The following is a 15,013-nucleotide window of genomic DNA, read 5'->3' as shown; positions in this document are numbered from 1 at the left end:
GTTACGATTAAAAAATCTGGCCTATAAATCACAGCAAACCCTCTGTGTGTTTACCCAGACACCCTGTACACGCCGGAGTGGTGATACTGTGCACAACACACACACACACACACACACACACAAACTTGCAGAGAAACCTGTGCAGCTCGCTTCTCTCGGACAGCCCTCTGATTGGTCTCCTCCGCCATAGGAGGCGTGACACGCGGCTGTGGGCGTTTCACAAAACCAACCTCCACTCAACTCAACCTCTCATTCACTACGGATTTGCCGAGTAATCTCAGTCTCCCTTCACTTATTTTTTTTATTCCTTTGCGAATATAAAGAAATCTCTCTCAGATCTGCTGCGTGCGTCAAGTTCTTTAATTAACAGGTTCACGGATAAGCTTTCTTCGGTAAACTTTTAGGTTTTTTTTCTCTTTTTTTGTGCACAACCTACCTGAGTTGTGTTCCGTCTCTGCACGCCTTCACTCCTCTCCACCATGGATTTGGTTTGGATTGTGGGCTTCGTTGGGAGCGTCTGCGCCTGGTGTGCTTCAGCGGAGCGGCACAGTGTCTACTGGAACAGCACAAACCCAAAGTAAATATGTTTTCCATTTGCGCCAATTTAGCGCACTTCGAATCGTCTTTGCGCACTCTTGTTTCTTAATCGGTTCAACAAACTGATTTCCTTTTGACATCAAACACACTTTTAACGGCATTTGCAGTGTTGGCAAAGCCGTTATCTTATATTCAGATGCACGCTGAATAGTTGCAGCTCATGTATATTCAGCGAGATGCCTGTGATGAGCGCCTGATAGAATCGACTGTCTGCTGTTGTCATGATAATGCGGGACAGTTAGGAGTATCTTCCCTCTTCGCCTCTTTCTGAGCTCTAACCTGTTATCGTGGTGTTGGTTACCTGTAATTCTTTGTTTAAGCTGTCCAGATTTAATCCGTCTCGCAATCTGTGTAGCCTACCTGCACAGCAGCATTAGTTACGCCAGGTTATGTCATCTGTTTATCTCTCTGGGCTGATATTGAGGCAGTTAAATAGTTCACGCTTAGTAGGGAAGAGAGCTGCTTTAAATGTAAATGCGGGGGGAGTGGGGGGAGTAGAGGAAACAGCGGGTTTCTGAGGTTTAGGACATTTAATCTTTGAATACTGCTTGTCTTATCTTGCCCGCATCTCAGCATGTGGATACAGTGTTTTTGTATGTGCGTGTGCGTGCAGCAAACATGTCAGTAAACTTCTCTTATGTCTGTATTCATGAGTTGCACTTCTACCCGGGTTTGGATACAGTTTTTCCCTGGCAAGGGTTGAATTTTTCTTTTTCCTTGTTGATTTTTACAGGCTTGACTCACTGCAGAATGTGTTGAAAGATCTGTTGCAATATCCTCCCCATCTGACACCGAGTCCTAACCTCTGAGTAGAGTGGGAGGTTGCCATATCTCCTAAATCAAGAGATATCACTTGGGTTCTTACGTGGCTGTCAGAGAGACATAGGGGTGTTCATATTTCAGGTGGTAAGACGAGTAATAATGGTGTATGACAGTGACAGAGGAGGTAACTTGAGGCCTGCCCAGTAGGTCACGCTGTGGGAAAGAGATGGATTGCTCAGGGAGGAGAAATTGGAGCTCAGATTGTCGGGGTTAGGGGCCATTTGGAGTAAGTGGGGGTCAATTAGAATTATGGTTGATGATGGCTGGGGTGACATGGCTCGGGGTACGAAGAGGGTTAGGTTTTCACTCCACAGATGAACCTCTACGTGCACCCCTACACAAACACACACACACACACACACAATAGGGCAAGCACAAACAGGTACTCCTGGCAGGCAATCCCTCAATCACAACCCAGCATGTTCAGTCGCACCAAGTGACGCTGTCTGAATCAATCAGTGCTGGGCTTACACACTTTCCCTCTGGTGGGCAAACACATATTGTATATTCAAGTGTTCTTCCACACAAGCTTACGTTCAACCACTTTCTCCCTCCTCATTTCCCCTGTGGTTAAAACAACAGCAGTTGCTGTTCTCAGAAAGTCCGTAATTACAACGACAAAGCCTTTCACAGGAAATCAGAATGAAGTCCCAGATGGAAAGGCGTTCTGCTGTGTCCCCGCTGTGGAATGACAGTGATCATTCCCATATATATACTGATAATCCGTCTTTTTGCACTTGCTTTTTTTTCCAGATGACTGTGCTAAATCTCTCCCTTTAGCTACTCTTAATCCTGTTTTCACAGAAAAAGCACGAGAGTTTTTATTTGGTGCTTTTCATCATTCACCGCAATCTCCCCTCCCCTTTGACCTGTTACTTGATAGCGTGTTTTCTTTTTGTTGGTCCGGGTTAATTGTTCCATCCAATTGGTCAGAGAGCCATCGTTAATCAAATTGATCTGAGATTGATCGCTTTAGTCCATGTGGCATATACTCATTTCCTTTTTTTCCCCATGTGGGTGTGTTAAGGGAATTAGCAACACACACACACACTCACACAGTTTCCCTTCCTAACATGTTTGTGTGCACAGCTTGGGGCCTGCTGACTTCCAAGACTTCCAAGGTCATATCTGCCTCTACCTAAGGACTACTTTTTATGTTTCAGTACAACAAAATCTCCTACTGTGTGTTTGTGTTCGTGACCTTTTTGCTTGCTGGCATATTTGCGACCTTTGGTTCTGATTAGCAACAGTTTAATCACCAGCCAGGTTTGACTGCCAGAAAGAGGCTCACCAGTGTTCAGCTTTGGTCCCGGCATGCCAGCGTGTGTTTTTTGTAAAGGGAGTGTCTGTGCATAAGCTTACTCACATACACAGCATCGCCAGATTCAAGTGACTCACACGCTCTCATACACATTAACCCAGTCTCACACACGCTCGCTACACATTTGGGATTGATGTTGACATCGGCCCAGGAGCCCTCTGGACTCTACAACTTCGATGTGAGGCAATAATCTGCTCTTTCAGTGCTCCTTACTCCCTTTTCCCTGCTGACAGAGCATGAGAGGACCACCACCTCCACCACCCCCACCTCCTCCTCTGCTTTGTACCTGTCTCTCCCTCTCTCTGGCACCTCCCTCCCCCTCTTCTTGGCCAGGTTCCCTCTGCAGCCTGGTTCTGTGGGCTCTGTGAATCTGTTAACCGTTTCATGGCACGCTCACACACACGTTTGATCTCAAAGAAGTCTTTTAACTAATCTCTTATAATTCTGAAGTGATTTTTTTAGAACAGCTGTTTGATATTGGGTTAGCTGCGTTTCCAAGTAGTTTTAGCTCACCGTTCCTTCGTTAAACTGAGCTTGCTTCCTGCTGGCTCACACGAAAGTTATTTAAGGTATGTTTCGCTCGCATGGAGCATTTTCTCGGTTTTTATCCGGTCAGTCCGGCTTTTTTGTGATGCTCCCCATACAAATTGGGGCTTGCTCTTCACGGTGGGCCACAGAGAGAGAATAGTAACTGGTGTGACTGATCGAGGGTCAGAGTTCGCTATGTGATGAAGTGGCACGGCCTCTATCAATCTGTCAGTCATTCTGTCACGTCGGTGGTCCCTGAATACTGGCTGCCACTCAGGCCAGCCCCTCTTCACACAGCCGTGGCTCTGCCTCTGGGAAACTCTCTTTCTTCCCTCTCCTGTCTTTTCGGTCCCCTTCACTCCTTCACCAGCTTTTATCTCAACTTTACAAGCTGTCCCTTTTCAGTCTATTATTTCCTCACCTCCAGCTCTGGTTCTCAGAGAAGAGGAGAAGGAGGGAAGCATGGTAAGAGGTGTGGAATTTTTTTTTTTTTTTTTTTTTTTTAATCATTCTTGGCACCCATAGCGAGCCGTCACAAGGCACTTTGCCCTTTCCTTCAGGGAAAAAGAGCCCCCCCCACTCACACATATACACTTTGCACTCTACCTTTTAAGCTTCCTTCTTCTACTTCCTTAAGAAAGGCTACTCCAGTCTTCCCAGCAAAAGTGTTTTCGCTCTCCTTTCGGCCTTTTAACGTGCCCCTCTTGAACGTCTTGCTTAGCAGTGGAAATGGTGGAGCCTGTCTGAGAGCTCAAGTTATTAAAGGAGAGAAATGAGAAGGAAAAAACACAGAAGTGTATGTGTAGGAGTAAGTAAAAGTGTCTGTGTGGGTGCATCCATGTTTGAGAGATGAAACATAAGACTGGCTAGTCCACTGGCGTGATTTGGTGGGGGCAATAGATATGAGATGTTTGCAGTTTCCAATTTAAATGAATTAAAATCTTTTTTTTTCTTTTCTCATATACATCCAGAACACTTCACTTTTCAAATCCTAATCCAGCTTTAACCCCCTGGAATACCCTTCCCCTCCCCCTTCCCTTTAGTTGGTCCATCTCCATATTTCTCTCAAAGTGTCCGTCGCCCTCCCCTCTCACCACTCTTAATCTGGCTTTGTAATCTGTCTGGTACATTCAATCTGGAAAAAAATGCTGCCTTGTCAGGCAGATGGTAATCACCTCTTCTGGGTTCAGTGACCACTCAAGTGTGTTGATGATTCCCATCTTTACAGTCTGCAATCATAATAAAATTTTACCTCAGTGATCACGTTGATAAGGTTCTTCTTTTCCTTCCAGCTCACTTGTTCCTGCAGAGTCAGAACAGGAGGGCTTGTTTTATTGACTGAGCTAGATAGTGAATCGGGCCAAAGGTTTTAACTTCCCGCAGGCGTGATGTTGGTGTTACTAAAGTCTGCACGCTGTCTGCTGTGTGTCTCCTGCGAAGTGTTGCGCTTCCTGGTTACGTTTTTCCCGGGAAAACAGCGTATCCTGTCTGCACAATAAACAATACATTTCTCACACACCAGCACACGCAAGGGTTTAAAGGTCTGGATACAGGAGCTGATTGAATTTCCCAGGCTCACATTGGAATGAACACATTTAGAGTAAATAGCTGAGCAGGGATTCATTGTTTAATTAGGGTTTGTGTTCCAACTTTCAAGCCCAAATGATGATTTGGGATCTGCCTCCTGTCCCCGCCCCGCTGTCAAATCGTTGTATGTCTCTATTTGGGATTCTCCTCTGATCAGTTTCACCTCGTTCGACCTCGGCCAGTGTTTCTGCCCTCTGCCCGTCCTCATGCTTCTTCCTTATCTACACACCAGACTTCCCCTGCACCTTCCCGCTATGCTGCTCCAATCTGCTCTGCTTTACAAGTGTTCAGTCCCACACATAAAACCAAGGAGGAAGAAAAGCTCCATTAGTACACAGATTTATGATTATGGTACAATTACAATTGCGAACAGACCTCGCACTCTCTTTATTAGATGTGGTTGAGCCAGAGATTATGTGTGTGTGCGTGCGTGTGCATGTGTCCTTCAGACTTATTTGTCAATTCCTGGTGGCATTCAGTGCACGATGTGTTTGATTGAGGAAGAATTGGCCAGCAAGAGTCGGATATTATCTCTGAAATGAACCATTGTGGTTGTTTTTGTTTTGTAAATATCAGCTATTGTGCAACTTTTTTGTTTTTCCTTCTCTTTTGGGCCTGTTTGTTAAAGGTCTAGATTTAGTGTGTAAACTTGTCTGCACAGCAACTATCGGCACCCCTGCAGGTCAGCTGTAATATTACCATAATTTCTACTTGACGTCATAAGCAAGAGCTACCATTTCATTAAAGGAGTTTTTGCCTGTACTCACATATTGTTAATTCTCACTGGAATTCATTAAGTTACAATCTGAGATTGTTTTTACAGGAGGAAAAAAACAATAAACATGAAAGTTTTATTTCATTTGAAAAAAATCAATCTTGCAAAATCGATTTTCTTATACAGATATTTGCCTGCTGAGAAATGTGATGTCAGAGATGACCTTTCTGCTTTGGCCCTTATAAGATACAAATGGCTCAGGGGACAGTATAAGGCAGCTGGAAAGAGCATATGTATTCATCTAACCCTCCTTAGTGCAGTGGAGTCGGCCAATTATTTCTCTGCTGAACTTAAAGCTTTGTGTCTTCGCTGGGTGGCAAAAGGAGCTCAGCTAGGTCAGCAAAGTACGCCGGCAGAATGACCAATGAACCGGGCGGACAAAGGTTGAATGACAAGACCAGAGAAAGCTGATTGAGATGGATGGCGAAAAGTCACACGGTGCAAAGAATGAAGGCTGGAATATTGTGTTAACGGGGTTGGATCATATTTGTTTCTATGATGACCCCTGCATACCCACATCACATTGTGCTTGGCTATGCAAACGGTGGGTCAGAGACCTGCATAGTTGGAATACCACCAGAAAAGGCTGCGATTGGTGCAGCAGGTCTGAGTGGGGGGAGTGACAGAGTTGACACTAGGATCTGGTTTGCTTATTGAGTGTTGAGAGATAGACAGGGAGTGGGAAGGGTCGGCTGACGTTGATGGATGAATGGGTAGGTAGATGGATGAAACAAGAAGAATCCGAGCAATAACATTAAACAGTCCCGCTTAACTCGGCTAAGTTTGGATCTGGAAAAAGCTTCACCTGTCATGGAGTCATGTGGTTTTGAGGGATTTACCTTGCAAAAAAAGTACTCCCTTGTGTCCAGTGTCTTTCAGCATTCTGTTACCACCTCTTGGTTCCCATTTTTGCACTACACATTAGCACACACCCACACACACATATAGCTATACATAGACAATGTGTCTCTTTTGAACTCCAAATCTTCAGTGAAAAGCCATAATACCCCTTCTCTATGTGAGAACAATAGAGGTGGGAGGGGGGGAAAAAAGCTCCACCCTGCCTGTCTCACCCCTTACTCTGTCCCCAGCCGTCATTCCCTGCTCTGGGCCTCGCTGTCCAGTCTAAGCCCCTGTATTAAGTAGGGTCTGGTGCTGATGAATGGACCTCAGTTCAGCCGCTGCTCCACCCAATAATCCAGGCTTGGGCGAGCCAATTAGGTGGTCCCCACATTCCGGTTCAGTCATCCGTTACGGAAAATAATCTTGTTTATGTGGTTAGGGTGACTGTATGAAGCTCTGAGAGACAGTGGGTTAAGAAGACAGGAACTCTTTTTGGAAGCTGTAGTGAGATCTGGGTAGTTTGTTCTACAATGACCTTTATGGACCTTAGAATAGATTTGAATGAATCTTTACAGAGAGTAATTCCCATTATCCGTCTGTAGAATTTTAAATGCTTAAAGACCCTTCTTGCTGACTGTCCATGTAGAAAATTCTCCGGTGCTGACTTGGCAAGTGTCCGACCTTTGATCCACGCCGCAGCCTCTTCGCCTCAGAGCTCTGACATTCCACAGGGTGAGAGAGTGCAGAGATGAGAGGGTGATGGATGGATGAAAGAAGGGGATAGAGGTAGACAAGAAAGCAAAATGCAGACCAGAGAGATTAAAGAAGAGATTAGACTCCTGAAGTTTCCTGAAAAGGCTCCAATAAATTCGGAATTCCTTCTCAGAAGAGGAGGAAGAGTGGTAAGGAGCAGCCTGTGACCACTTGGCATTCCCTCGCTATCATCTCTGTTCGTTATTAGCATTTATTATCCACCTTATCGCCACTGAAACACACTCCCAGATTCCCCAGAGCACCAGAACAGCAACACACACACGCACACCTACTCAGACATAAACAATCCCAGACTTGAATGTATCAGGCTGAGACAGACACTTGCACACAATCCTTGTTGCATATCTGCCATAGCTCCACAGATCATCCGTAAGTAGAGAGTACCACTCTGCTACTCCACGCTGAGTTTACTGAGGCTTCGGGTGTCACTGGCATTAAAAGGCATCCTGGGAAAAAACAATGGGAATAAACCAAAACAGCCTTATTGACTCAGAGAGGGAGACAATCTGGTGGAGGGAAATAACAAGGGACACACACTGGGGAAGGCTGAAAGTGAGAGGATTTTGTTTGCTAAAGTGAAGGTGGCATGGTTTGACTTTGTTGTTAAACTGTGTGACACAGGGGCCAAAGCTCTCTTTGAAGTGCGTTACCACAATCAGTTAATTAAGCTGATGATGTGGAACGTTTCAGTGCTGAGGCGTTGGGGGGGTGAACAAAAGGCAGCAGGATAATTAAAACTATTTGCCATTAATAAAAGGCGCTAGCCAGCCTCCTCTGGTGCATTTTCAGTGGCGGTTCTCCCTGCTAAGTGAAGCACTCCATCAGTGCGGGCACACTGTGAATAGAAACACTGTATGAAACGGTGGCATTGATAGAGCAACAGTAGCACTCACATAGAAACATTTACTGGGTGAGACTTCAAAAGCCATTCCCAATTCAAGCCCTTTGACCCACCCCCTTCGCCCACGTCTATTCATCCCCCCTTCACTCTCAAGCCTGCAGGGGGCTGGGAAGTGGGGAGAGGGAGGACATAATTACCCCCTTCCAGGGCGACTTTAATACCCTTTTTTTGTGTTTTAATTGCACCCCCTTCAACCTCCTTTCTAATGAACACATTGGGACCATACTACAACCTGTTTGTAATCAGGACTAGAGGTCAGGGAGGGACTGGCTATAGGGAGTTTGCTAGTGTGTGCACGTGTGTGTGTGCTCAGGGTGTGCAGTGGGCTGATAACTCTGTCAGGCAAAAGCAGAGAACAACGGTGTTTGTTCAATAGTGTTATCGATTCAGCTGGAATTGAAAGCGGCATGGGGAAAAAACACTTTAACAGCAATCTGGTAAACAGAGCATGGCAGGCAAACTGCAGATAAGCACTAAGCTGCCTGCTCCGTGGCAAAATTATAATTATTCCTCTCCCCACCGAAAGTTGGCTGGAACTTGTTGGCGAGATGGAAGTTTCATTGGTCCGCTAAAAAAGATGCTTGGTTTCTAATGGGCCCGTGTTTCTGGCTTATCTGGCCATCAGTATTGATGGCATGCAGTCAGGCAGAGAGAGGCAAAGGGACGGGGGAAGGGAGCCAGAGGGGTAGTAGGAGTCAGGGCCCACAGTTTGGAGCCACTGTGTCTATCCTTTTACCAAGGGGGTACCAGGGAGACCCCTGGCAACAAACAACAACACCAGCTAACGAGCGACTGGAGCCAGGGCCTGTGCACTTTGATCGTTAGTCACACATATGGACCTTGTCACACAAACACAAACTCCCCAAATGCTACTTGTTACATTTAAGGAGTGGGTGGAGGTGGTGGTGGTGGGTTGATAAAAGCCAGAATTCCCAAAGAAAAGCCTGCTTTAGGAAAGAAATGCCATCACTGGTGTCAGTTTAACACCCCACGGGCTTTTGGGAGCTCATAACTCCTTGAGATCTGTAGATCTGATTAAACAGCAGTCAGCTAGCTATCTCTTTTTAGGGGTAGTGTCGAAAGGCTGTCGAACTATGCGTATATTCGTTGCAAAAGCAACAAAACTCTATATTACACACACATTCACTCTGTGTGTTATAAAAATATTTAAGTCTGTCAAATTTCATCTACTCTCAGGGAACCCCTGGCGATCCAGAACAGTAGGAGACGGTAAACTGATAGGCATCGAGCTCAGTACCATGGGAGGAGATGTGTGTCTGCCTGTGTGGGTTCAGTGGGTGTAAATAGTAGGTAGCTACAGCTTTAGGTTGTTGATAGATGGGAATTACTGCGAAGTGAGTGTGATTTTGTGTGCGTGTGTGCGTGTGTGTGTGTGTGTGTGTGTTACTTGTGGTCAGCTACCGCTTCAGGCTGGTGATAGATGGCTTTGGCTGAGAAGAGAGCATTAGCTGTGAGCCGCCCCTGGAGCTCTCACTGAGTCAAGAGGATGGGGACAAAGCTGAAATACCTTCAGTGACAATTCCCTGGAGACAACCTCATAATATCTCTGATGGTATCCCCCTGAGGGCGAAGGACTCGTGGACAGTTGAGATAAGGCCAAATGAAACTGCACCAAAGTATTCGAAATTGTTCTTTAAGTAGTCTAAGCTTTCTGCAGTAATCAGTGTTTATGTGCGCACATGTGAAGCAGACTAAAATGATGCTTTTTGTGTAAGTGCTTTTTTGAGCCAGCTCTAAGAGGAGATGGGAAGTTTAGTTTACTTAAGGACCATAGTAAAAAGGGTGGAGAGGGTGGAAGAGTGAAGGGAGGGTTGAAGGGGGGAGGCAGACAGTCTGACTGTCTCTATCTGTATTTGTAATGAGAGGGAGTGTGGTGGAAGACAGTTACAGACTGTCACCAGACTCATGTTGTATCTGTGCCTATCTATCTGACCCTAATGAGTGGGTTAAGACATACAACCCTGCTCTCAAAAAAAGCTGGGACGCGGTGTAAAATGTAAGGAAGAAGAGACGACAATGATTTGTAAATCAGCCTGCGTTTATTTAGAAAATGAATCAAGACAACATATCGGATGTTGAAACTTGGAGCATTTATTGTTTTGTTTTTTTAATTTGATGCCAACAACTCGCCTCGAAAAAATTGCGGCAGGTGGGTTTTTACTGCTACCGCTGTCACGTATCATCTATGAAGTGTTGTAAGAGTTTTAGAGCTGAGGGATATCTGTTTTTGTACTAGTCACAAATTCAGCTGCTCAACAATTCGGGGCCTCTTTTGCCATTTTTTTTTTTTTCTTTTCAAAATGCGGTGACCGGGCCGGACTGCAATCTAGCCAATTTACCCCTCCTCAGCCCCCTAATTTTTTTACTACTGAGCTATGCTGCTGGAATATGTACACAATGTGGTTTTTCTTGCTGAAATCAGCTAGACCTTCCATAAAAAGGAACATGGGAGCACATGTTTCTTTAAAAGCTGTGTTTACTGTTCAGCCTTGATGGCGCTTTGCTAGATGTTTAGGTTACCCCTGCTGTGTGCACTAAGTCACCATCAGACCATCACAGATGCTGACTTTTGAAGTGTGTCCTGAAACAAGTGAGGAGATGCAACAGCCATGATTTCTTAAATCATTCAGATTGGTTCAGAAATTCCGCTTTGCCTAGTCCGTCTTATCCTGTGGAAGATGCTTTTGCCATTTCCTTTTGCTACCCCAGTTATAGTTTGTCTATCCTTAAGCTTTTTTTTTTAGATTGAGTTGTATGTGACCTTTATTTATATTCTTGTCTCTATCGCTTGCAAACTCAGGTGTGTTTCCACTTTTTCTGTCATTATGCATTCTGCTGCTCTACCTGTGTGTGTGTGTGTTTGTTTGTGTGTGCATGTAGCCTGCAGATGTCAATACTCATCTCCTGTGTTGACGGGCTAACTGACTACTAATGTTTCTCGGTAAACATCGTTCAACTCCAGGGAGACACGGGATCAATGTGCACTCGGTGCTAACTCTCAGCACAGCAGCATCAGCCACACTGGCCTCCCGTTCATCCATATTTATGGGCGTGTCCCCTGCAGATCACTTTTTCCCCTTATCGCGTCTTCCTTCTTCACTCCACCTGAACGCTCATATACATCCTCCCATACAAACATTCTTTCTTTCTTTTGCTCTCTATGTCCCATTCCCAGACCCCACAGTCTTTCCTCTGATTTCCCTGTTGTACACCGGCGTGTAGCCGATCAATATATAATCAGAGGTTTTGAGGCTTATATTTATTATTGCTCCGATGCTATAAGCACGGTTATCAGTCTCCTGCCACTTGCGTAACCTGCCTCCTCTGCCTCATCCCGACAGGTTTCAGCGGAACGACTATGCTGTGGAGGTGAAGCTTAATGACTACCTGGACATCGTCTGCCCCCATTACCCACAGGGTGAGGTGCCATCGCTGGACGCCGAGCGATACGTGCTCTACATGGTGGAGCGGGAGGACTACGACACCTGCAAGCCCCAGTCGTATGACCAGATGCGCTGGGAGTGCGGTCATCCATTTGCCCCTCACGCTCCTGAGAAGTTCTCTGAAAAATTCCAGCGTTTTACTCCTTTCACCCTGGGAAAGGAGTTTCGCCAAGGAGAGAGCTACTACTATATCTGTAAGTGTCACGGATCCTGTCCTAGTTCCTAGTTAAACTTATTTTCTAATAACACAGGGACCATGCAGCCAAGATAAATTGACAGCGTTTTCCTGTTCAACATATTAGCTTTTGGGTGTTTGCATGACACAAAGTCAGCCATAGAAATGTGGTACTTATGTAATGATGACTAGATGCTAGACACTAATGCTAAGCGATCCTTAAAGTTATCCTAATTCATGCTAAAATAAACATGGATATCTTTTTGAGACATTTCACTTGGAAAAACATCTTTTAATCTTAAGGTCATTGCAGCTCGTTGCCTGGAAATGATAAAAAAAACTTCATGTCAATCCATCTAATTATCCCTGATTCACAGAAATCTTACTTTTGCAACAAAGTCTGACCTGGGTGGTGTTTGCATGTTTGTGTACCAGGTGTGATAAGCTGCAGCTCAGTGGCCAGCTCTTTGAAAACTGGGGCGCTGGCTCACTTTGCCAAGTTTTATGCAATACTAGCCTTGCTATAAACTGACCACAAAGCACAGGCAATGTTGTCACCCTGGCCATGGTTGTAATTAGATAAACGGCAGGACAAGACACACTCTGCCTGATCACAGATGGCTTCCCAGGGCTTTGTACCGTTGTGTTTCTGTTGCCAAGGGTTTGTGTGTCAGTGTTTGTATGCGCGCGTGCATTAAGGTGGATTAAGGGGCCAAGAGAGGATAAGTGTATTAGTAAGGATGTTAACGCCTGTTTTGTTTCTTTCTTCTTCCCTGCAGCCAAACCTTTGCACCACCATGGCCAAGAGTGCCTGAGGCTGAGGGTGAGCGTCATAGCTGCAGATGGTACGTTTTTGACCACCCTCTTGGATGAAAAGAAAGCAGTACAGTCACCTCTAACAGTCGTGTTTTAGGCTATTGCAAGACAGAATGATTGATGGCCTTTTTTTTTTCCAGGCTCTCAAGAGGCCAGAGTGGCTAAAGGGGGCACAGGTGGGACTACAGTTGGAGCCGGTGGCGGGGTTCACAACCCATCCAACAGGCTGCCTGCAGGTATGTAGCCCAACCCCGTGTCCTATCTAATTATCCCTGACCCTAAAACAATCCAGGTACATTTGGGGTTTATGTAAATTTATGGTACTAATGTGTTTTCTTTGTCTCCTGTCCTCAAGCAGATGACCCGGTGGTTATCCTGCCAGATGTTCAGAAGAGTGTAAGCACAAGCTCCGCAGTGGCAGCTACATCCCTCTCAATCCTCTCAGTGCTAGTCCCATTTTCGTTACTGTTTTTGTTGCACTGAGAGTACATAAAAAGGATTTCTGTTGGCAGACTTTTTTTTGTTTTTGGAGGGGATTTTTTGTTTTTTTTCAGAGACTACAATGAAGACAGTCCGTGGGGTTGAAAACCACTGACTTAAAAAAAAAAAAAAAAAAAAAAAAAACATGCCCAGTGCTGGCCACAGGGAGAGACTTTTGAAGCGTGCAGAGTACAGATGGACTCGCTTGCACAACATGTGCTGAGCAACTTTGAGCATTTGAGACAAGTACTTGTGCTTTGTCTTATTTTATTTTTTTTGTCCAAAAGATGACAGTATTTTTCTGGAAAGACAAAGCTCTCCTTGATTTGTGCTATTTGGGGCTCCCCCATCAAACCAACCGCTCTGGAGGACTTCCCTGCAAGAAAGAAGAAAGAAGTTGAAGAGGAACCTGAAGTGGCTGAAGGACAATCAGGAGTTAACCAACTTTGAATTTTATACTGACATGGGGGACAGGAAGTCAGCATTTAAAGAAAAAAGAAAGGAAAAAAAAAAAAAGTAATCTCAAGCCTTTTGAGCCAAAGATCAGTCATCTCTCCAACTTGTACACTATTCCACCCTGAGTACTGTGTACTATTTGTTGTATTGTTATCGTAACGGTATTGCGTGACCTTGCTGTCCCAGGTGATTACGTTCTCTTAATGTAGCATTAACAGACACAAAAGTTGTTCTCATGACCACGATTCCTTCGCAGACCATGTGCTTATATACTGTAGCACTAATACTGCACATCAACATACACTCCATTTAAAACAGTGCTTAATCCAAACACACACACACACACACACACACACACACACACACACACACACACACACACACACAATCATCAGACGCTCTGTAACACATGGAAACACTACGTTGAATCATGTTACGTGTACATTCTGTGAAGATAATTTATAACATTTGCAGCTGAGACGTTTTACTGTATATACCATGTGCTCACAAAATGAAATGTTTACTGTTGCCGATGGGGAGGGCCCCCGGTGGAGGTAGTATTTGTGTGAAAGGCAATATGTGCGCGTTTAATTGAGAACAGGAGAATGTGTGTAAGCTGTGCAGCGTTTGATTGAAAGCGTGTTGAGACAAATGTTTTTTTTCTTTCTGCCAAAAGAAACACTGAGATGTTGTGTGAACCACAGAGAGGCTGGACTTCTCTGTTTGTTGGATCTCGCCTCGCAATGGTTAAAACTGTCTGACACAAGAAGCTGGTATTAAATCTTTCTTTTTTAGCGCAGGACTCACCCCTGTGTGTCATGGTGCTTTCCACCCCGACTGGAAAACAAACAAACACAAAGTGGGGCAATCAGCTATTTAGTTTTAGAGCAATTTAAAAAAAAAAAAAAAAAAAAAAAAAGGGAAAAAGTTATAGTCACCAGTTCACAACAGACGAGACACAGCATCGAACCCAGTTGCCAAGCACATCTTCACCTGACAGGCTGGCTTGATTCAACAAAGCACAACAGTGTATGACTACCATTGAAGTCAGTCTTTTTTATCTGAATTCTTGTTACCTAATTTTGTACATGTGTAAGTAAGAGAAATGTATAATATGTGTATATATAAATATATTATAGATTCTATAAAAAGCCTGTTTGATAAATATGATAAATGTGAAAACTTTTCATGTGAAAATAAAAAAAAAAAGATGTTTTTGAGAAAACCAGAATGACTTTCTTGTGATTATTTTTAACCACGTGTTGGCCCCAACCCTTTGAGCTTTAATTACTAACGGATGCATAGGCATCCGGTGTTGTTTTTTCCAGCGCATTGGTATAGTTTGGAGTAAAGTGGCTCTGCAGCTAATTGGCAGACATGCATTCTTTTTCAAATGCCAGCAGGGGGCGACTCTTCTGGTTTCCAGTTGTACAGAAGTCTATTAAAAAGTGACCCTTGGTTCCATTGCTCCGTT

General features: G+C 44.6%; 1 protein-coding gene across 2 annotated transcripts; it reads left to right on the top strand.

The window, feature by feature from the left end:
* The first annotated feature begins 228 nt into the window (after positions 1 to 228).
* efna1a (ephrin-A1a) lies at positions 229 to 14,645 on the top strand. Of its 2 annotated transcripts, none has more exons than XM_003452487.4 (5): positions 229 to 577; positions 11,511 to 11,806; positions 12,567 to 12,632; positions 12,744 to 12,839; positions 12,962 to 14,645. In XM_003452487.4, exons 1-5 carry the CDS (start codon positions 480 to 482, stop codon positions 13,084 to 13,086), a joined length of 681 nt encoding a protein of 226 aa, XP_003452535.1. In that variant the 5' UTR covers positions 229 to 479; the 3' UTR covers positions 13,087 to 14,645. The 2 variants fall into 2 exon arrangements, with proteins under 2 accessions (XP_003452535.1, XP_019206487.1); XM_019350942.2 differs by having other exon boundaries at positions 230 to 577; positions 12,959 to 14,645.
* Positions 14,646 to 15,013: the final 368 nt, after the last annotated feature.

The sequence above is a fragment of the Oreochromis niloticus genome, linkage group LG22 (assembly GCF_001858045.2).
Source record: "Oreochromis niloticus isolate F11D_XX linkage group LG22, O_niloticus_UMD_NMBU, whole genome shotgun sequence".
In the NCBI taxonomy this organism is placed as follows: domain Eukaryota; kingdom Metazoa; phylum Chordata; class Actinopteri; order Cichliformes; family Cichlidae; genus Oreochromis; species Oreochromis niloticus.
This window is presented reverse-complemented; position numbering and strand designations above follow the sequence as displayed.

Bases quoted from the DNA above. Each gene is read 5' to 3' on its own strand.
- efna1a (XM_019350942.2), top strand. From the start codon at position 480: ATGGATTTGGTTTGGATTGTGGGCTTCGTTGGGAGCGTCTGCGCCTGG. The intron at 11,807-12,566 runs GTAAGTGTCACG...TCTTCCCTGCAG, and splicing joins AGAGAGCTACTACTATATCT to CCAAACCTTTGCACCACCAT. The intron at 12,840-12,958 runs GTATGTAGCCCA...CCTGTCCTCAAG, and splicing joins ATCCAACAGGCTGCCTGCAG to CAGATGACCCGGTGGTTATC.